Raw genomic sequence first — 22,272 nt, 5'->3', positions numbered from 1 at the left:
AGATGCCATTTAATTCACACGGCCCTCGTCTGACTACACATTACACATAACTACACGTTATGCAGCAGGCAGCAGGCATAACTAGAAATTTTTATTCCCACCCCAAAAAAATATTTGTAAAGTTTTGGTAAAGCAACACAATTAAACTTAAAAAATATAAAAAATGTACCAGACACAACCACTTGCTTACAACCCCACTCAGAATAAACAGTACCTGCTTTAATCTGTCAGTGGGACCTGGTAGGAGCGCATCCTGAAATGCAGCAGGTGACAGAATTCAGCAGCAGGCACTGCACTACTCATACAGTACTGGAGGGGAAGTAGCATGCACAGTGGAAGGGTAACGGGCAGGCTGCTAAAGATCACGCAGGACTCCTGCCTTTGGGTCCATGAGACTGCTGTGACCCTGTGCCGTGGCGGGCAGGCTGCTGGAGCGCACTCAGAGATACTGCCTCCTGCTTCCTGAGAGCGCTCTGACCCTGTGCCCCGGCATGCACGTTGGAAGGGTGAGTGGCTGCCATGGTGGAAGGGCGTCCGGCTGCTGGAGCTCACGCAGAGCTCCTGCTACGCGAGAGCGCTGCCTGTGACCCTGTGCTTTGGTGGCATGACTCTGTGTGTGCCTATACTCTATGGGGTGCATGTTTGCTTATACTCTATGGCGGGGATGTGTTTTTTTTTTTCAAGTTTATCCTTAAAAAAAAAAGAAAAACATTAAATAAAGCATTCATTTAAACAAACAAAACACTTTTATCACTACCCAACACCCAGGTAAATAAAAAGACGAGAAAATGACCAAGTTTTGATGTCTAGGGTAGTATTAAAATGTTAATGATTGGTAGTAATTAGTCCCCCACCTTCGCGTCTTTTAAACAAACGGTCAGGCAGGCTATTACATTTTTTATTTATTTTTTTGGTTGCCTTACCAGAGAGAAAAGTGTTTTTAATCTCACGCCCTTTTCTCCTGCTTTTTTATTCCACCTCGGCGTGTGGGCAGTGGGATCAGCGGAGCCTGAGGAGAAAAAGAAGAAGCCATCAGTGTGCACGGGAGAGGAGGTGCAGGGTAATGAGTGCAGCGCCCCGTACTGTTACTGTAGGGGGGCTAAAGAGACCGGATGCTGAATGGAAGAATCTGTAGCTTGTGCTTGTGCCATGCTGTGCTGCTACACTATCAGGGAAGCGCTCACAGGCTCAGCACTTCCCTGTTAGTGTAACATTAGCATCCAAACAAGTGCTGCTGACACTGCACTTATTAACCTAAGAAATAAGCCTGCTTCAAACTCACGCCATCTCGCTTGCTGACTGCCTGTCTGCCACTATTGCTGTTATAATTAGCTACACATATCGTTGCATACCCTCCAACAGTACCGAATTTGCCGGTACAGTACAGTTTTTTTACGGTCTGTACCGGCAAATTAAACATGTACCGAATGTACCGAATTCAGAGCCGGGCAGCGCACAGACAGCAGTGAGCTGTCTATGCGCTGCCCGGCTGGATTTAGTTTCTGCCCTCTGCTTACCTAAAGCGGCGGCAGCAGCAGCAGCATAGTCTCTAACGCGTAATTCAAGGCCCAGCCCAGGGCAGGCTCTTTCTCCCTAGGCTCAGGCTGGAGTCAGTGTGGACAGCCGCGAGCCAATAGGAGGTCACGGTCTAGCAGCCGCTCATGATTGGCTGTCTGACCGCGACCTCCTATTGGCTCGCGGCCGCGGCGCCCAGCGGGAGAATTGAAAATAGTGAGGGTCAGGGACGAGGATGCTGCCGCTGCTTACACTATACAGCCGGGCAGCGCGCACAGCCTGCTCTCTCTGCCCGGCTATCATTTTATTCAATTGTGTGTGTCCGGCGGCTCCCCCTTGACAACGAGCAATCCCCCCCCCCCCCTTGACAAGTGCATTTTCTCCCCCCCCTTGACAACGAGCAATTCCTCCCCTTGACAACAGCATTCCCCCCCCCCTTGGCAACGAGCAAGTCCCCCACCCTTTGCAATCGGCATTATATTCCCCCTTGGCAACATGCCATGCACTCCCTCTTGGCAACAAGCATGAAGCCAAATCCTCCTTGACATCAAACATGAAGCCCTGGCATCAAGAAAGAACCCTCTAGCAATGAGCATGTAGGTAAGCAGCATTTATGCATCAAATATGTAATGGGCATTATGGTTTGTTATTTAGTATGTAATGGGCATTATGGTTTGTTATTTAGTATGTAATGGGCATCACGATGTGTTGTACAATGTGTAATAGGCATTACGGTGTGTGGCCTTATGTGTAATTGGCATTACGGCGTTTACTAAAATGTGTAACGGGCATTACGATGTGTTGTGTAATGCCACGCCCCCTTTGTGTTGTGACACGCCCCCTTCCACATGGCCACGCCCCCTTTCTGAATGTGTACCTATTTCTGCCCTTCAAATGTTGGAGGGTATGTCGTTGTGCCCTGAGGAATCTTTGGTGAAACGGTCGTTGGCAGCAATGACCGCAGCTCCCGTGTTTATGTTTTGAAATATGTCTGTTAGGAAATGTTCTGAGCGATATGTGTAGCTAATTATAACAGCAATAGTTGTAGACAGGCAGTCAGCAAGCGAGACGGTATGAGTTTGAATCAGGCTTATCATAGCCGACTGCATGCGGACCCCCGACCGGCGGCATTCACACATAGCCGCTTGATAGCTTCAGAGTGTCTTACAGAAGCCGGGTGATACACGGGGTTTAGTCCCATTAGCCGGCCTGCAGTACAGACACACCCACAGCACACAGCCACTTTGATAGAGCGGCAGATAGCAGCAGAGATAAGCCTGCAGCACGTGTATTAGCAATAGTCATACATAGCCGCAACTCGGACCGTGATGGCAGTATTGGACTGTATATATTCAGGGGCGGATTGGCTCACCGGGAAACCGGGAAGTTTCCCGGTGGGCCAGCACATTTTAATAGGCAAGCAGATGCCCACCCTTCCTAACAGTGCCGGCCGCGGCATCTCCGTGCTGGGCAGCGGCACTGTGCCCTGATTGACGATGGCCGCGGCCAGCCTCGAGTCCTCCCACAGTTAAAATGGCTGCGGGAGGGCTGGTGCGCATGCGCGAGCACACACAGCTGCTCCTTCGGTCTGTAGAAAGGCTGGCTGCACGCCAGCCATCCTAGCAGTGCGCAGGGGCATTCCGATGAATCTCTCCTGCGGCAGGAGCCGTACTCTGCCCGGCATACCCTGTGAGGTCACCTGGCAGCGTGTCAGAGTGGCTGACAGTGACCGCCAGCTGGGGTCTTCTGATCAGTACGCGCCGCTGTCCTGCCTCCCTCTCCTGCGCTCTGGTCAGCGCGGCTCTCCAAGCCATGGGCAGGCTCTCCTCTCTTCAGCCGCTTACACGTGCCAGCACTCTCCTGCACCGGGGCTCGCTCACTCCACCCGGTATGTCTTCTCTCTGTCAGTGGAGTATTTATCAAAGGTCAGAGAGGTAAAATGATGAGAGATAAAGTACCGGCCAATCAGCTTCTGCCTTGCGTTTTATGGACTGTGTAGTTATAAAGGAACTGATTGGCTGGTGTATTATCTCTCATGGTACTCCAGCCCAAGTGGTGGCTTCTGGGAGCCAGGATTGTGGTGGCAGAATCCAACGGGTCTGGTCATCTGTATAGAATCTGCAGAAAATGTCCCTCCAAAAATGGCCGCCTCCTTGGAGGAGACAGATACTAGAGGTTCTACAGGACAGACAGATAGATGGTAGTGGGCCGTATATTCATGATTGCCTACCTGACCCTCTCCATGATTGAGAAAATGCTCTGTTCCTGGACTTCCCTGGTAATGTATGGTTGCCATCACCTGTGGGGAGCTAAATAATTGGTAAGAAAGGTGTCACCACAGGTGATGACAAACATACATTACCAGGGAAGGCCAGGAACAGAGCATTTTCTCCCTGAAGGAGAGGGTCAGGTAGGCAACCATGCATATATTGCTTGTATATTGCTACCCAGAAGTTACAGATTTGGATAGCGATATATTTTGCCCCTGACAACGAGCATGTAACCCACTGGCAATTAATAAGAAACCCTAGCAATGAGCATGTTACCCCTGGCAACAACATGGAACCTCTGGCTACATGCATGTAACAACTGGCAACGAGCATGACACCCCTGGCAACGAGCATGACACCCCTGGCTACGTACATGTAACAACTGGCAACAAGCATGGCACCACTGGTTATGTGCATGTAACAACTGGCAATGAGCATGTATCCCCTTGCAAAAAGCATGACACCCCTGGCTATGTGCATGTAACCCCTGGCAACAAGTGTGTGTATATGTATATATATATATATATGTGTGTGTGTGTGTGTGTGTGTATATATATATATATATATATATATATATATATATATATATATATATATATATATATATATATATATATATATATAGCAATGCTGTAGGACAGCGGCACTCTTGGAAATAAACACAGCCAGACTGCACAGGTCGCTTAACGTTTCAATTCAATAACAGAATTTTCATCAGAAGCAATAAATCATGTTACAAACGTACCTTTTATATGCCCTCACCAACACCCAGATGAATGCTCAGCCCTCCATTCCTGCTCCCGCTTCCACCGGCGTCCACAAGGGTGTGACGTCGCCTCCCAGTGAAGTCGGTTGCTAGGGAACCAGACGCTGTAACATAAATGTGCAACAAATATTAACACAAGTGGCATACAATGGAAAAGATGCAGAAAAAGTAACCAGGGTACAATAGATCTTAATGAAGGTCTAAACTAAAGGAAGCAGTTAAAATCAATTGTTCATTGAGCCTGTTGGGGCTGACTGTATCTAGCATGTAGATCCAGCATGCGTCTCTCTGTAAGAGGATCTTGGCTCGATCTCCACCACACCAATCAATGTGCCGCCGTCCTACAGCATTGTTATCCACTTGAATACCTGAGAAGCCACCCGGAGTCCATATATTACCAGAGGTGAGAGTGCCGGGAACTGAAAATATAAATATATATACAGTATATATACTCTATTAATCCTCCCTGTTAGTGAAGGATGGAGAAGATAGAAATAAGAAAGGTATAGAGTGCGCTATGTGATGTCCACCACCCTTTATATACAATTTATGGCAGACAAGATGATTAAAATTTCAACAAGTATTTTATTTCTCAGACAGAGACAAAAAGTTTAATGATTCTGTTTCATCCAACCATAGAGTACCCAACGAGTTTCGTCAAAAATGACTTCATCAGGGGAAAGCTTTTTTCACTAAATGGTGAAAGATATGAACATGTAACCAATTGTACATTAAAAGAAATGCTGTAAAAATATTAAAATAATAAAAAATAGTACATACCTAAACCTTTGTGTATAGGTTAAAGGCAGGATCCTATTAGAGGATAATTCTTGTGTCCATAAATGGACACTTATTTTCTGAAAAAAACTTATGGATTCGATTAGGGGATGAGCATGCTAGGGGATGAGGGCAAAATGTGGGTGTAGGTTCATATACATACCCAGCAGGAAAATTAATTTCAAAAGGAAATGTAAAATATTTACACCGGTCGCCCCCATCATCAGGACAAACAATATTGAGAGCCACTAGCCAAAAAATCAGCATTTCCCCACTGTTCAAGATATATTATTACTGTTGTAAAAATGAGTGAAAAGATAAAAACATATCTGTGAATCAATATATGCATCTGTTATAAGTGTGGACACTAAACACACAGTGATATAATAAACAAGTGTAATCAGAAAAACACCAACAGTGTAACAAGTACCTGGACACAGATTATATTTATCAAACAAATAAAGTTCTGATCTATTCAAGACGTATTAAACGTAGAAGAAATCTTTAACCTGAGTGATAGTGATCAGAAACAAAAAAGATACAATCTTTTTGTAACAAAAATAATATAAAAAAGTAACAACTCTATCTAACACAACACTCAGGGCAGTATTCAATGAGAAAAGTTCTCCGTGTTTTGTGGAGAATTTGTGCTTTGTTCGCCTTGGACGGAGCATTTTGCTCTCCAAAAGCGAGCAACCCTATTCAATGTGAAATATTCTCCGTCTTTCTAAGTGATTTTCTCCGTGTCTCTCCGTGTAGCAATTCTCCATCTTTTGATGGGGAGCTGGAATGTGAACTTTTAAACTAAATGGTTTTTTTTTTTAATTTTGGTGTCAAAAAATCAGTTTTTTTTTTCTGTGAAGGGGCATGTTATTTTTATTTTTTATTTTTATTCATGTGCTTATAGCACATGAATATATATTTAATTAAAAATTATAATTTATATTTTTTTTTTTATATTTTTTTTTTTACACATTGTTCACTGTAATTTCAACAAAAGACCATTCTCGAACATAAATTCACTTTCTACAATAGCATTTCAATCCCTACACCATTTTGGAATAATTTCTGCAAGTCATAGTCAAATAAAATGGTTGCTGCATCTGACAAACACCTGCCGATTATGGTAAAGGGTAGGCCTTCTACGCCGCGGCTAGTGACTTGTGCAACAAGCAATGTGTTCTGCAGTATTAGGACATTTAAGTAAATAAATATAATATAACAAAGATTTATTGATGAGTTGCTGGAGAAATATGTATGTCGATTTTATTACCATACACCCTGGAAGGTCAATGCAAACAGCTCTGCACCTCCCCCTACTGTATACAGTACTACAGAACACTGCTGTAAATCTAGTCTAGGCCTGCTGCCATGGTGAGAATATGCTACATAGTTGCTCATTCAGCCTAAGGTACTTGGTGCGGAAATGTATGCCGTGAATAGCTCTTCAAGGGTGGGCTAAGCTCGGCATCCCTGAGGCTAAATGAGCCAGCTTCATAGCACATTTACAAAATAGTGGCATGCTGAGACTATTGGCCACAAGGAGCCCAACCTTACGGAGTTAAGCTCGGCATACACAAGTAAAGTGGAAGCAAAGTGTACATAAATACACATTTAAATGTATAAAATAAATGATATGTGGCATTAAAAAAAATGAATTGCTCCTGAGCAGGATCCGGACCCTAGCACCAGTGCATAGGATGCTGTGGCCTTAACCGCTAGGCCGTAATGTATAGTGTTTTAATAGACCTGTCAGCTCATTCACACTTGATGCAGCTGAGCTCACTGTGGGGGTAATTCAGACCTGCTCGCTAAGCAGCATATATTTACAGGTAAACGCTGCCCCAACGAACACCCCCCCCCCCCCCACACACACACACACACACACCCTGACTGATTCCCACACTAGCATGCCATGTGCAAGGTGGATGTGTACGCTTTTCATTTGATGGTCGCTCACCAACAAGTGATTTCTCCAGCCTTCGCTTTGAAAAGTAAGTTTATACTTACCCATGACCTCAGCTCTATGAGGCAGCAACTCTAACCCTTACACCATCCACTCTGCTCAGAATCATTTAGAAAAATTCTTTCTTTAGTCACTCTCTTTATAGTCCATTTCCACTGGCATGAAATTCCCTCTTCTGCTCGCCTGCTAGTGCCTCTGGCTGTCTGCCCACTGCTCACCCACCGGTGCCTCTTGCTGCCCGCTCATAATTGCCTGGCGGTGCCTCCCTCTGCTCACCCTCCGATGCCTCTCGCTGCCTGCCCACTGCTGACCTGCCCGTGCCTTTTGCTGTTCGCCTGCTGATGCCTCTCGCTGCCCACCAACTGCTTGCCTGCCAGTGCCTCCTGTTGCCCTGCTTTTCCAGGTTTTACCTGTCAGTGTAAATGGTTTCTACCTGGGAAAAACTTTTGATGCACCTTTCTTTGAAAACTGGGACAGGAGAGTGGAGACCCAACAAAATTCAGGGTAAAAAATCCCAGGCCTGACACAGTATTTTGATGGAAAAGGGAGTATTTGAGAACTAACACCAGTACACTTCAAAGTCTTCTACTGGGGTTTTACATATGTACATTCTCAATAACATCTTAAGGAATTATACAGTCTTCAGATAATTTTGTGAAAAATATTTTTGCTGAAATAGCAGCTTATACCTTGCTGTCAGAAAGTTTTTGGGGTTGTTTGTTTAAGTTGTAATTTTCATTAAGCTTCACAAGAAGAAACGGGTATGGATCATTAGGTCACCAGCATTATGGTCGACACCATTAGGTCGACGTGACTTTAGGTCGACCGGGTCATTAGGTCAACACGGGTAAGGTCGACAGGGTTATTAGGTCAGCATTGGTAAGGTCGACATTGAAAACGTCGACATGTTTTTTTTTTTTACCGGAATGTGAACACAGTCAACATAAACACTAAAACATAGCACCGCGTGAGCTCGCCATGCTTCAGGCACGGTGCTTTGCTACACTGGTCACACTATTTTATTCTCCCACCACACCCTAGTGGATGGTAGGGCATGAAATACTGACTGTCGGCACATGTCGTGTCGACATGGAGACTGAAACATAGCACTGCTTCCCCTCGCATGGCTTGCTATGCTCGCCATGCTTCGGGCACACTATTTTATTCTCCCACCACACCCTAGTGGATGGTTGGGCATGAAATACCACCTGTCGGCACATTTTGGGTCATAGCACAGCAAAAAAAACCATGTCGACCTAATGACCCTGTCGACCTTACCCATGTCGACCTAATGACCATGTAGACCTAAATGCATGTCGACCTAATGCTTGTCTACCATCATGCTGGTGACCCAATGACCGTATCCCAGAAGAAACATGCCCTATGATGTACAATAATACATTTTATAGCTTCATATATTGCTGTACCATTGCATAATTCTATAGAGGCAGGACAGTGACATACTGTATTTTCTTTAAATGTGTTCATGCAACATAAATATACTGTAACAATAATTTCACTGACATCAGGTTCTATTGTTTTAGATATACATTTATCACAAGCCCTCCATGTTGTTCCACTTACCCTCTGATACAACTGTTCCTATTGTGATGGTGGGACCTGGAACTGGAATTGCACCATTCATTGGTTTTTTACAACACCGGTAAGTGGTATTGATTTACTATCCTCAAAGACATGGAGGATAGTGTCAAACTGAATATGATAAAATGTTGATATTATATTATTCACTCTATGTTGTAGTTCTTTATCTGTCTCCAAAATATAGCATTTATTCATGTTACCAGCAGGTGTCTTTATTGCTGCTATTAACAGTGATAGACAACATGAAAAAATAAGCATCCTTCTACTTTGAAAAGGGTCACATTTATTTGACCATTTGATAATGACTTCAGCAGTTCATCATGCCATAGACCCATAACCTGCTCCAAAATAATACCCCAAATACAACTCGGTCTTCCCGCCTGTCATAAAATGCATCCACACGCATCAGATTTCATATAAACTTCAAAACTGATTGCTTGCGTCCCTGAGACACAGACGTAACTAAATGCCCCTCAGACTAAGGGCCCGATTCAGGCCTGCTCATTTGGATGTGTGTGTTTTCGGAGCCCAGTGAGCATGTTAACGCTGCCCAAATGCACACCCCCTAACCTTACACGTCCCTGTGCAGGGATACTAAAGTATGTTTAATGGTACACATCTTTTTGCAAGCGCCCGCACAGAGGAGAACTAATGGTTTACACCATGTGGCCTTAGAGGCAGATTCAGACCTGCTCGGACAGGTCTGAATTCGGCCCCTGTCCGATGGTGGGCCAAGTGCGCATGCGCATTTTCTGTAATGCGCATATGCAGGGCCCGGCCCGAGCGCCTTCGGCAAATTTCGCCGCTGCCAAGGTGCTCTCAGATTGAGTGGCAGGGGGCGTGCTGCCGAAGTGGACGGACAGTGTTTCATGGGCGTGCCATCAAAAAAGGTGGGGGTGCACATGCAAATTTTGGGAGTGCCTGGCACAACGCAGGTGTTCTCTTGCCTGCTAGGACATCGTCGCCTGCTCGGAATTCACAAAAATCAGTGGCTGCGAGCAGCAGAGACAGGAGGAGAAATCGATGGTGAGTAAAACAACAAATTATATTTTTATTAAAGCTTCCACGCATAAGGCACAAAAGGGTACAGAAAAAGAAAGGAAACAGTGTGATTAAAATACAATGTGTTCCAAGGTCTTCGGAAGGGGTACACAACACTTTAACTTATATTGTGAACACACAAAATAAAGTGTGTTGATGCATACCTCCCAGCATTTTCAAAGTAGAAAGCAGGACCCGAGCTGGCCAATGTCATAGGGAGGTGTGACCTCGCGGGATGGTACGGCCACAGACCACGCCCCATTTTCCAGCACTAAGGGGTCATGGCTGGTGCTGTGTAAGCCTCTCTGAAGAGATGCTTTGGTGATGCACACAGCATCTAATGCCCGCTCTGCATCACATCGTAAAGTCCAAAAATTCTGTGCAGCACATACAATTTAAATAAGATCATATTGCATCTAGTTCAAAATGCATGCTGCTTTAGCATATCTAGTCCAAAATGGGGACTCTGCTCATCACTGATTGGTTCTAAGTGTTTCCATGAAGACACCTACAGCCAATCAGGCCTGAGCTGAGCCCAGATAGACTGTAGGCATCTCCTGGGTGGATGAAACCTGGGGGTAGACACCTTTATTGGGGGGGGGTCCCCACTCCCACAGGTACCCCGTACAGGGCTGACCAGCCACCGGTAGTCCTGGTTCGGCCGGGGGACCTTATATAAAAAGTGTTCCCAGGCTGTGGCACCGCTGCCTGTTAGAGGGCCCACACCATTTTTGTTTTTCTTTTCGATTTAACTTCATCACACTCACTGATCTGTGTATGGTTCTGTCAAACTCACCAGGCTGGACCTATTCTATTTATTTAGCGCTTTTTGGTTATGTTTAGGGTGTGATTTGAAAACTTTCACCCTATACATTTGCATATGTGAATGTGAGATTATGTTGTTCGGCAGGTCAATATGTGCCATTTTTACAGCAATTTGCACATTACTACATGTGTGATTTTCAGGAAAAAGTGCTATTTTGGGCTTTTTTTTGCCTAAAAATTGTACATTAACAAAAATCAAATTTTACTGCATTTGGCCATGAATGTCCAGCCTGACAGCTTTTTATTGCTCTTGCCCAGGTGCAAATGTTATTTAGCCTAATGGATTGAGCCTGCGCTCACTCCATTAGTAAAAACCCTTGAAATCCACAGCCAGCTTGAACCCAAAGACCAAAAGCTCTTGTTATAGTTCTACTAATCCCAACATTTCCCTGAGGTTTTTAAACATGCAGATCAGAAACCTAGCACAAATATACCTACCCTAAAAATCTAGTCCAATGTTCTTGTCACAAGTGTCCATTTGAACATTTCACAAAAGTTCTAAAAATGTTATTTGAAGTTGTCATTTTTTTTCTTTTCAAGCTATAAACCTTTTCTAATTGATGTTTTTATTTGATTCGTTTTATATAGGGAGATGCTCTATCGACAGAACAGACAGATGTTTGGAGATACTTGGCTATTTTTTGGTTGTCGGAGTCATAATAAAGACTACTTATTTCGGTAATTATTTGTCGTTAAATGTGCCTTTTCATAGCAACATTTAGTTTACTATATTTGGCATCTCTGCGGCCTATTAAAAAATAGATGTACCCAAAATTTTTTTTTTTTTATAAATCTTATTTTTAATTGAAGCATAGTCAGAAAGAATACAATAAAAATATAATCTCCACATATATAATACGGTATACAAACATTACAATAATTATATGATAAAGATGGACAAAGTATAATATATACTGTGTAACAATAACTCACAATATAAATAAGGAGAAAATTAATTTATGTGCCTGGATCCCCACCTAGGGCAGGAATGAATCAGCGTTCCCATGAGATATTAATGATGAGGTGATAAATATGTTTTATGGAGTATATTCAAGAATAATTAGCAGTAAGATTCTAGTGGGACAAGTTTAACCGATAGTTCAAATGTACTCAAACTTTTTTTAAGAGTAAATGATGAAAAGTGATCCTTTCATTGTGCCTGTTTGAGTGTCCTAATCGACGGGGGCATGAAGGAAGGAGTAATGCACAGAAATTGCCTTAAAAGAGGAGGTTACTTTTAGTAGCAAGTTGTCAAGTGGGTTATTGTAATCTTTGGGGGAAAGTACCCTATATAGACCAGTTATATAGTGCTGGGCCTGCAGGTATGCCAAGGGAAAGGATCTTAATATTCGGAACTGGCCCACTGCCTGTAGTAACTGTAATAGTGTTCCCATTGCACAATTTACTAGTTGCCATACAGTTTGTAGGTAAAGTTTAAGCCATAAAGATTATTTATGAAAGGTAAAAATAATGATACATGTGAGTGTATTGCATGTCCATGGTTTACTAACCAGAGGAGCAACAGCTTCTCCTGAACAAATGATTTACAAGAAAAATGCATAGTTTGGCACAGGTGTTTATAAAAAGATAGTCAACTCCAATACCTACAATCATTTAGATTGAATAGGTATAAATAATTTATTGAAAAAAACAATATGACATATATATCATAAAAAAGAAACAGGGAAAAACGGATGAAGAAACACTTTCCATTGCATGAGAAGTACAATCAATAGCAATTAATACCTCACCCAATAAGCATGCTGCACTGGGCTATACTTTGGGTAAAGTCTGCGGCAGCACCACAGATGGCACATTTTCATCAAGCACTTTGGATGCACTTGGACACTATTTATTTAGAATAGATGCACCAGCACTTTGTCCGGGACTTCGCCCTAAGCCATCTGCGGTCACAAACACCGGATGAAACTGAAGTTGTTTATTTTATTCATAGTACAGACAGCATACAGGCTTCACAGTTTAGCAATTAACAGGTTACAGCATTGCAGGTTTTCAGCAGGCAATGTACAGGCTTCACAACATGGATACAACACTCCAGGGTCACTAGCATTGCCCCCCACACTCCCTAAGCCTATAGTTCAGCCACTAACTTCATTGGAAACCTTGACCCCCTGCTCTGAACTGACTTTTAACAGGAAACCACAGGTGATGTTAATTAGCAAAAAACATGTTTTCGGCAGATCTTTAGGAAAACCTGGACTGGTCCTTATTAGTCCGGCTGGTGCTGCTCTAAGTCCTAATCCTGTTGTTCTGCATTTACTTTGTGTGGAACTATGCTATCCCTGCCACACTCCCCTCCCCCCTTAGCTTCAACCATCCTGATGCATTTTCAGGCGGACGCCCTGCCTATATATAAAGTTGCAGATGCTCAGTTAGTTTAGTGATGTCACTCAGGTGCATGAAAAGGCAGGGTAATTTTTAGAGGTAGATGTATGAAGCAGTTATAATGGAGGAGAAGTGATAAAGTGCCTGGTACTTTATCACCGACCAATCAGTTCCTCACTGTTAAGTTACAGACTGGGTTTAAAAAGGGACAGTTAAGAGTTGATTGGCCGGTGATAAAGTACCAGGCACTTTATCATTTCTCCTCCCTTATCACTGCTTTTAACATTGATGTTAAAAAAAAAAGAATACAACATCAATGTTAAATTAATATCGATTTACAACATTAACAATTTTTATTCCCTTGTGCATTTAGGGAGGAACTTAATCGTTTTGTTGAAAATGGGACATTAAAACATTTGAAAGTGTGCTTCTCAAGAGAATCGCCAAGCAGCACAATTGAACAATTTCCAAAATATGTACAGGATTATCTTAAAATTTGCTCTCAAGATATTGCAAAAATATTAACGAAAGAAAGTGGACACATTTATGTTTGTGGGTAAGTAAATGAATCTCAAAATAGAAGATTTGTGTTCTAATGTCATGCATCCCTTCATGCAATACCACCAATGTGTGTATTTTATCGTATGGTTTAAAATTGTTATCCAGTTTCCTTCGTTGATCTTTTATAAAGCACTGACCACCATTTCAGTATTTGGGAAGTCTACATTTTCTTTATATACAAAACGGGGCTGTTACAGACTATGGGCTTTTTGAAATAAAATTGACGTGTTTTAAAGTAAAGGTCAAAAATAAAAGTACAAAAAACAATACCAAAGAATCAAAATAATATTTTTCTATCTGGAGTATAACTAAGGGTCCGATTCAGATCCATTCGCACAGGTCTGAATTCAGCCCCTCCACCGATGGTTTTGCTCTGCGCATTTTCGCCAATGCACATGTGCAGGCCCCGGGTGCGAGCACCTTTGGCTAAGTTTATCTTTGCGAAGGTACCTGATTGGCAGGCAGGGGGCATTGCTGGGTGAACCCCCAGCATTTCATGTACGTTCCCACAAAAATGGAAGACTCACCTATAAAAACACTGAGCGTTCCCCTGCCTACTCGGGGTGGTGGGCAGATGATGTCAACACCCACCCCAAATTCCTGTCTATTCATTCAGCCACCAAGTGACTCTTGGGTTAGGCAGCAGCTGTGAGCACCAGACAGAGGAGAACAAATCATTTCATGGTAAGTAGCCATTAAATGATTTCTACTCTGTGCAAACGGATGTGTACACATATACATGCATTCCAATCTCTGCACAGTAAAGAATGAGTACAAGAAATAGATAGAGAAAAGGTACTGTAAGTTAGAGTGCTAATGATTGAATAATGGAATAAGAATAAAAATTGTTCTATTTAAAATTTTTTTTTTATAAAATTGAAAGTATAAAAACAAGGTATACTTGCTACAGGTGGGAAAAGTGGCCAGCTTAGGGGTCATTATTATTATGGGTGACTTTAACGAACTAGAAATAAATAGGAAAGATAGGTTAATACCCCTTTCACACCAGAAATGCAGAGACAAACCCGGGAATTCCATTCCCGGGACAAGCAGGGACATTCCCGGGTTGGGACCCATTCACACATGCTTTTGAAGCAGGGACAACCCGGGTCGGTACCTTTCATACCAAACCCGGGTTGACCCTGCATTTATCATTGAAAATGGCCTTTTTTAGGCCCACATTACATTATTGATTATTAAAAATTAGACACCAAACAGTTGTAGTGTTTTAACCTTGTTTACTTCAAGAAAACAAATGAGAAGGCATATATAAAAGTATAAAACTTTGCCTATTTCTAGGCACAATAGTGCAAGATAAATTCAAAAAATATAAAGGCACATTACACAAATCAAACAACCCCCCCACCCCCGCCCCCCACAAACATCAAACATCCCAGCCCCGTCCCCCACAAGCATCAAATATCACCCCCGCCCCCTAAACAGGACCTTATGAATCAGGCCAACTTTTTTGTAAACTTGAAAAGTGCTCGGCAAACATCGGTCGGCCATTGTAAACATCAAACCTGTAAAGTGCACAGGCATATAAAGTGCCCAACATATAAATAAAAAAATAACACCCTAAAAACCCAACCTCCCCCCGCCCCCCTACCTACAAAAGTGCCCTTAAAGCAGCAATACTATTTCAAAATGAAATGTGCCCTTAAAACATCAATACTATTTTAAACTGCCTATTGCAATTGGCTGTATACAGGGTATTCAGGCAAGGATGGTGGCGGGTTAGGAGGATCATAGTATGGACCTCTGGAATACAGCTGGTAGCTATGCTCAGGGGCAATAGGTTCTTGGTTAGCTGGGAGCATATTGTTACCCACAAAGCGAGGCAGGATGTGTTCCAGGAACTGGAATTGACGGTCTTGGTAGCTGTGCAAGATGCACTCTTGGTGACCCATTATCTGCGTTATGAAGGTCTGCTGCAGCTCTCTTTTTGCCTCGATGAAATGGAGTTGCCGGGCATCCTCCTGTCGCTGCATGTTGTTGTCCATGTCGCGCAGTTCTTCACAGAGCACCCTGGTCATTTCCCGTGCTGCGAGCTCTACTTTGGTGGCTTTGCGCTTCCGCAGTGGAACTGTATATACTGCAAGGGGAGTAAAAGAAGGAGAAAAAGGCATAAGAAAAAGCAGTGGTGTGATCGTATGTGTTTGTGGCCTACTCCCACCTACACTTGATACACTCTGCGACACCAAACTTTGTAGTGGACGGTTATGGTGGCGTATAGTGCAGCATTGCTGTGTATTGGAATGCAAGTGCTTAGGACATTCAAGCAAGGATACATACTTACTATTGGTGCGCATCACAGGGAGAGCTTTCTGGGGTGTCTCTTTGGGTGTGGCGGGCACATCACTCTCTTGGATGGTTTCTACACTGGTGCCGCTTATGCTGTCATCTGCAAGGTTAACGGAGGAGTTTAAATCGGTGTCATCTGGGACTAGTATCGGTGATGTTGGCCCAAGTGATATTGGCCAGACTGTCCATCGACTGATTGTCTTCATCAACCACCGATGAGAGAGTGACCGGAGGATGACAGGCTGACTGGGTCACTCAGTGCAGTGTGGCCAAAACATGCTTTGCACAGCTCATAAAAGATCCAATCTTGCCTTGCAGCCCCGCTGTTATTCCGCTTGCGGTCATGTATGCAGTGGAATTGTTTCTTCAGCCCCTTCAACTTGTTCACCACTTGCTGCTGGCTGCGGACGAAGCCCCGCGATGCCAGGGCCTTGACAATGTTGTGGTATATCTGGGCATCCTTCACAGTGCCTGTAATCTGGCGCCGGATCGCCTCTTCCCCTCTGATGGCTAACAGCTTCCTCACCTCTTAATTCGTCCAAGACATGGCAGCCAGACTTGCAGGGATTAAAACCCAATTTGCCCGAGTTGCAGGGTTTAAAATGCACTTTGCCCACAGCACGTGCACGCTGTATCTCCCTGCACGCTGTTTGCTGCCTCTGGGCGTGTATGGGAGCGTCCAGCACAACAGGAAGTTGCCCTGCTAGCAAATCAGCGTTAGCTGACATCAGCAGAGGCAACACGGGAAGCAGGGACATGTCCCTGCACCTTTCACACCAGCCAGTAGTCCGGGAAGGACCCGGGAGTAACCCTGGTACCTAGCCGGGTTGGATTGCTGGCAAATTAGCCCGGGATTTTGTCCCGGGAACCTTTCACACCAGAGCTAGTCCCGGGTTGTTCCCGGACTCAACCCGGGAATTTAGGCTGGTGTGAAAGGGGTATAAGTAGTATCACTAAGGGAAATGTTTTACTGGATGCCCTAAATGGGGACATTCTTACTAACATAACCATAAGGGAGACATTGGGGAACAGTGATCACAATATGATCACATTTTATTTAAATTTTAACAAAGATAATTATATTGGAGCAACTAAATCCTTACATTTCAGAAAAGCAAACTCTAAATAATTCCTTCCTTCCAGTTTATATACATTAAAAACTCCTCAAACTTACCTGAGGTATGGATACTACTAAAAGGTGGCAAGCTTAAAAAATACTGCTGGAGGTAAATAAAAGGGTAAATAGGTTAAATAAATGAACAAATATCAAAAGTAAACCTATGTGGTGTAATAGCAAAGTCAAATTTGAAATCTGTAAAAAAAAAGTTTACCCAAATCATTTGCTGCATATAAAGAGTGTAATAAATATAAAAAATACAATCAATATGGCTGTTAGAGACTGAACGTAAAATAGCCGCAGCAAATCTAATCCCCCAAAATTCTAGTATTATAAACGGGAAACGGTTAAGGAAGGAAAATATTGGCCCACTAAAAAATAAGCAGGGTACCCAGGTAATAGAAGGAAAAGAGCTGAATTATGTAATACATTTTTTCTTCTTCTGTATTTACATGAGAAGAATCTTCAGAAGATCTCCCACAGGCCCTTGATTGCTTCCAAACTGTATGTTTGAGTGAGGAAATGGTCAAAAATAGATTACAGAACCTAAATAGTAACATCTCGTGGCCCAGACGAAATACACCCTACGATACTAAAATAATTGAGTTCTGTCATAGCATTACCATTATATCTGATATTCGAGGAATCCATAAACTCTGAGACGGTACCAAGGGACTGGTAGATTGCTAACGTAGTACCAATATGGAAGAAAGGTTGCAAAATTAACCCTGAAAATTATAGACCGGTCAGCCTTACAAAATTGTGCTGTGTGTGGGGCCAAGGCTCAGCATGGGTTCGTCAAAAATAGATCATGTCAGACTAATTTAATTAGCTTCTATGAAGAAATCAGTAGAGGGTTGGACTTAGGGAAATCTGTTGATCTAATACTACATGATTTCGCTACAGCTTTTGACAAGGCGCCTCATAAAAGGTTATTAATGAGACTAGGTCATTTAGGGTTAGGAGATAAAATTTGTAATTGGATTAAAAACTGGTTTCACAATCAGTGACTTTGGGCTAGATTCTCTAAACTTCAAAAATGATAAAATGGAGAGTGATAAACAGCCAGCCAATCAGCTCCTACCTGCCATGTCACAGACTGTGTTTGAAAAATGTCAGACAGGAGCTGATTGGCTGGCTGTTTATCACTCTCCATTTTATCACTTTTGAAGCTTAGAGAATCTGGCCCAGAGAGTGGTAGTAAAGTACATACATTCCAGCTGGGGTAAGGTCCAAAGTGAAGTCGCGCAAGGTTCAATATTGGGACCCACCTTGTTTAATATATTCCTTAATGATATAGGAAGTGACATAGTGAGTAAAATTTAAATGTTTGCAGACAACACGAAATTGAGTAAGGAAATGAACTCAGGAGAGGATGTGGATACACTACAAAGTGACTTAATGAAACTGGAAAGGTGGAAAATGCAATTTAACGTTGATAAATTTAAAGTAATTCATTATGGGAACAAAAATAAACAAGCTACTTATAGGCTAAATGGAGTTATTATATGGAATTCTGTAGAAGAGGACTTGTGGGTCATCATAGATGAAAAATTGGGTAATAGTACACACTGCTCAAGTGCAGCAGCAAAAGCAAACTGGACACTGGCATGCATTAAACGGGCTATGGATTCATGGGATGCCAATGTGATAGTGCCTCTTTACAAGGCATTGGTTTTTTCAGCCTTAATTACTATTTTACTATGTTACTTTCATAGAAAGTGGCACTGGTCAGTAACATCTGGTATGGTCCTTCCCACCTATCCACAAGACAAGAAATTATTTTATCATTACAAAATCACTGTTAATTTATCATTACTTAGACAATTACTCTGTGGTATCTTAGAGGTTAACAGCTTTAAACCTTTCTGCTGCAGCCTCAGTTGTGAGTATCAAGACACATGTAGGTCTTGATACTCACCAACCTTAGTCTCATCCTTTCTATGCACCCTTTGTGCATCATGGAGCACATATAAAGCAGACACAGCATGTGAAACATGAACTTCCAAATCATGACCCCAAATAAAATTCTGACTCCTTTTTAATAACAGTGCAGCAACTGCTGTTACAAGACAAGTTGGAAGGGACTATGATATGGGTTGAAAACTCTGCATATAGAAACCTATGGGATGGTACTATTACCTATTATTCTAGTCATTAAAAGCAGTATATTTTTTTGCAAGTATATGGAATAAAAAAAAGTATTGTATACTGTAAACAATGTAACAACTACCATTCTATCCCTCTTGTTTGTGTTCAGGTTCTGAGCATCTACAAGAAGGCAGATATACTGTATAGATATAACATTTCCCTTTGCAAAAAAGGAAGAGGTATTCATTCTTTACAGGTGCTGCAGTGGGACTATGGAGAGGAATATTTATGAATAATGGGGAATTAACTTACAAGGCATGGTTTTGCCTTGTAAATTAATTCCCCTTTAAAAAAAAAAAACATCTGAGTTCGGCGGACATCTCGCACTGCCGCTGAACTGGCATTTAATCTCACCCATGTGCTTATTTCTGTGGTGGTACATTGTGGGGCAAAATGTGAAAAAGAAACTGGCATTCTTTTGACAGAATGTAATGCCAGTTTGGCGGCTGTACGGGAATGTCGGCCGAACTCTAACTTTTTTTTAAAGGGGCAATCACTTATCCTGCAAAACCATGCCTTGTAAGTGACTGTACCTTTAAAATAATGTCAAGAGTTTTTAGAGTTTGTGCTAAAGTAAGGCTTGTTTCCATTGTTGTAATACAATACTATAATTGTTACGTTTAAGAGATTTTTTTTTTTAAAGCAACATTGCTAAGGGCCAGTGATAAAATAGAGAGTGGTAAACAACCAGCCAATCAGCTCCAAACTGCCATGTCACAGGCTGGTTTTGAAAAATGACAGATAGCTGATTGGCTGGTTGTTTATCACTTTCCAATTTATCAAATTTTGAAGCTTGATACATCCAGCCCTTAGCGATTGCTTTATCAAGCAGTAGATTCAAAGCTTTATGAAGCTATTGACTTCTCATGGAGTCTGTGGTGTTCTCTTTGTCCAGAAGTTTGCACTAGCGGCCAGGCACAGATTGTTACCACTTTTATTGAAATCATACAACAAATGTTTATTTTTTTTCAATAATAAGACTATATGGTATATCCCTCTGTACTATTAGAGCCCTGCCTGCTCTATTCCTAAAAACGCTGACCAAAAACCTTAAACCAGTGGATAATAAGATTTCAGCATTACTTTTAAGTGTGTTTGTAATCCGATTCAAGAATGTAGTGGCATTCAATGTATCTTGCAATGTCAATAGACACCGTCCTCCAACCTTATCGTTAGTTTCCTGGTTGGCATTGACCCTATCTAGCATGTCCTCAATAGCATCCTTACAGACTGAACATCCTGTCCAAATGGAAAAAACAATAATGATGATGTATTCAACCGCTCTGATATTGAGATGATGATGTTCTAAGTTATCAATCGCTTCTAAAAATACACATTGCTGTCCTGTGTGAGATGTTATGTAATCATCTGACTGATCTGTGCAGGCTGTCAATATAAATTTGTATTTAAAAAATACGAATTTGTATTTAAAAATACGAATTCGTATTAAATTTGAATTCGTATCAGAAAATTTAAGATACCATACGCCATCTGAAAATACGAATCAGTCAAATACGACTGATTAGTATATTTTCCTCTGGAATTCGAATTCGTAAATTCATATTCGTATTACGAATATGAATTTTCCTATTCTTAGTAAATTTCCCCTCATCTGTATAGGCTAGATTTGTTTTTAGACTGTAACAACTTTGCAATATTTTGGATACCTGGCCAGAGCTTGTTTGGCTTGTTTTTACAATATTGTTAAACCATAAGCAATTTTGGAACATCAAAATATCTGGCCAACCTGCATAATCTAAGCCATTTAGTTGGATTATTCCCATTTCACTGTAGGCTGCATTTTTTACAGAGCCTGTGGATGGTCAGTTATGAGAAATAAAAAAATTGAATAATAAATAAATTATAAACTTGTATCCATTTGTAAATTATGTTTGTTCATACTATTTAAACTTAAAAAAATATGAAAACATGCAGATGTCTTTGAATATGGTTAATTACTATTTAGCGGTTTAAAAGTAGGAACCTCCTCAGAATCTTAATTACACACAGTGCTGTTGCAGCTAGCGCCAGTCTAATTTATCTATTTTTTTTTTTTTTAAATAAACAATTTTATTGAGCAAATACAAGGATAAACAAGCTTTACAGACCAGCTGTTTTCACTATATATCAAGACAGCGTGTATCACAATTTGCCAAGTTTTCTGTATTTAACTTAGTGTCAGAGGAGAGTTGATAGATAGAAAGAGGGAAGTGAAAAGGGCGTGACATCAGGGGTGGGATAGAGAGGAGGGAGGGATGAGGGGAGAAGGAACAAGAGAAGAACGAATGAAGGGGGGGGGAGGGGGATGGCCTCCATTAACATGGCTCAAACGGGGGTAGCACGTTTTGTTGAGAAAGCCACGGGTCCCAAACCTTTTGAAAGGACTTAAGTGAGTGGCGTAAGGTTGCAGTAATGTATTCCATCTTATAAACATACCACACCCGTGTGAGAATTGCCTGTATTGGGGCTGGTGTGGGTTTTTTCCAGTCAGCCGCAATTTGACATGTCATAGCAGAGGATATATGTCTTAGTAGTTTGTGCTGATGTTGGGAAAACCCGGGGGGCTTCAGTGGGAGGAGGTAGTATCTGGGGTCTCTGGGCACCGTAACTCCCAGCAAGGCTGTGAGTAGGTCGATCACTTCTCTCCAAATGCCCGTGATTTGGGGGCAGGTCCACCAAATGTGGAGGAAGTCACCTTCAGCAGGGCAACCCCTCCAACATCTGTCAGAGACCTCGGGAAATATCCTATGCAGCCTAGAGGGGACGTAGTACCAGCGATATAGCAGTTTATATGTATTTTCTTTAATTTTTACGCAGATGGAACTTGACGCTGCATTGTCGCGTATTTCCTCCCAGTCTTCCTCGTCCAGGGCGAGACCTAGGTCCCTTTCCCAAGCCTTTTCATGAGGAGCCCGGGACGAGGTTGCGAAGGGATCTAGCTGGGAGTATAATGCAGAGATTAGCCCTTTAGATGAATCACGCCTCCAGCAAATGTATTCAACAGAGGTTGGAGGTCTAGCAATTATTGTAG

The 22,272-nt window shown here is 42.3% G+C and overlaps 1 protein-coding gene across 8 annotated transcripts in view; it reads left to right on the top strand.

Annotated features, from left to right (window-relative positions):
- MTRR (5-methyltetrahydrofolate-homocysteine methyltransferase reductase) overlaps positions 1–22,272 on the top strand; it is a 110,189-nt gene that overhangs the window by 76,029 nt on the left and 11,888 nt on the right. For all 8 annotated transcript variants that reach the window (XM_083188271.1, XM_083188275.1, XM_083188273.1 and 5 more), the window contains 3 exons: positions 8,839–8,957; positions 11,351–11,440; positions 13,482–13,664. In XM_083188271.1, the coding sequence (XP_083044397.1) occupies positions 8,839–8,957; positions 11,351–11,440; positions 13,482–13,664 (392 nt within the window). The remainder of the gene's footprint in view (positions 1–8,838; positions 8,958–11,350; positions 11,441–13,481; positions 13,665–22,272) is intronic.

This window comes from Crinia signifera, chromosome 5 (assembly GCF_055691185.1).
Source record: "Crinia signifera chromosome 5, ASM5569118v1, whole genome shotgun sequence".
Classification (NCBI taxonomy): Eukaryota; Metazoa; Chordata; class Amphibia; order Anura; family Myobatrachidae; genus Crinia; species Crinia signifera.
Note: the sequence above shows the minus strand (reverse complement) of the source record. Positions and strands in the feature narration are given on the sequence as shown.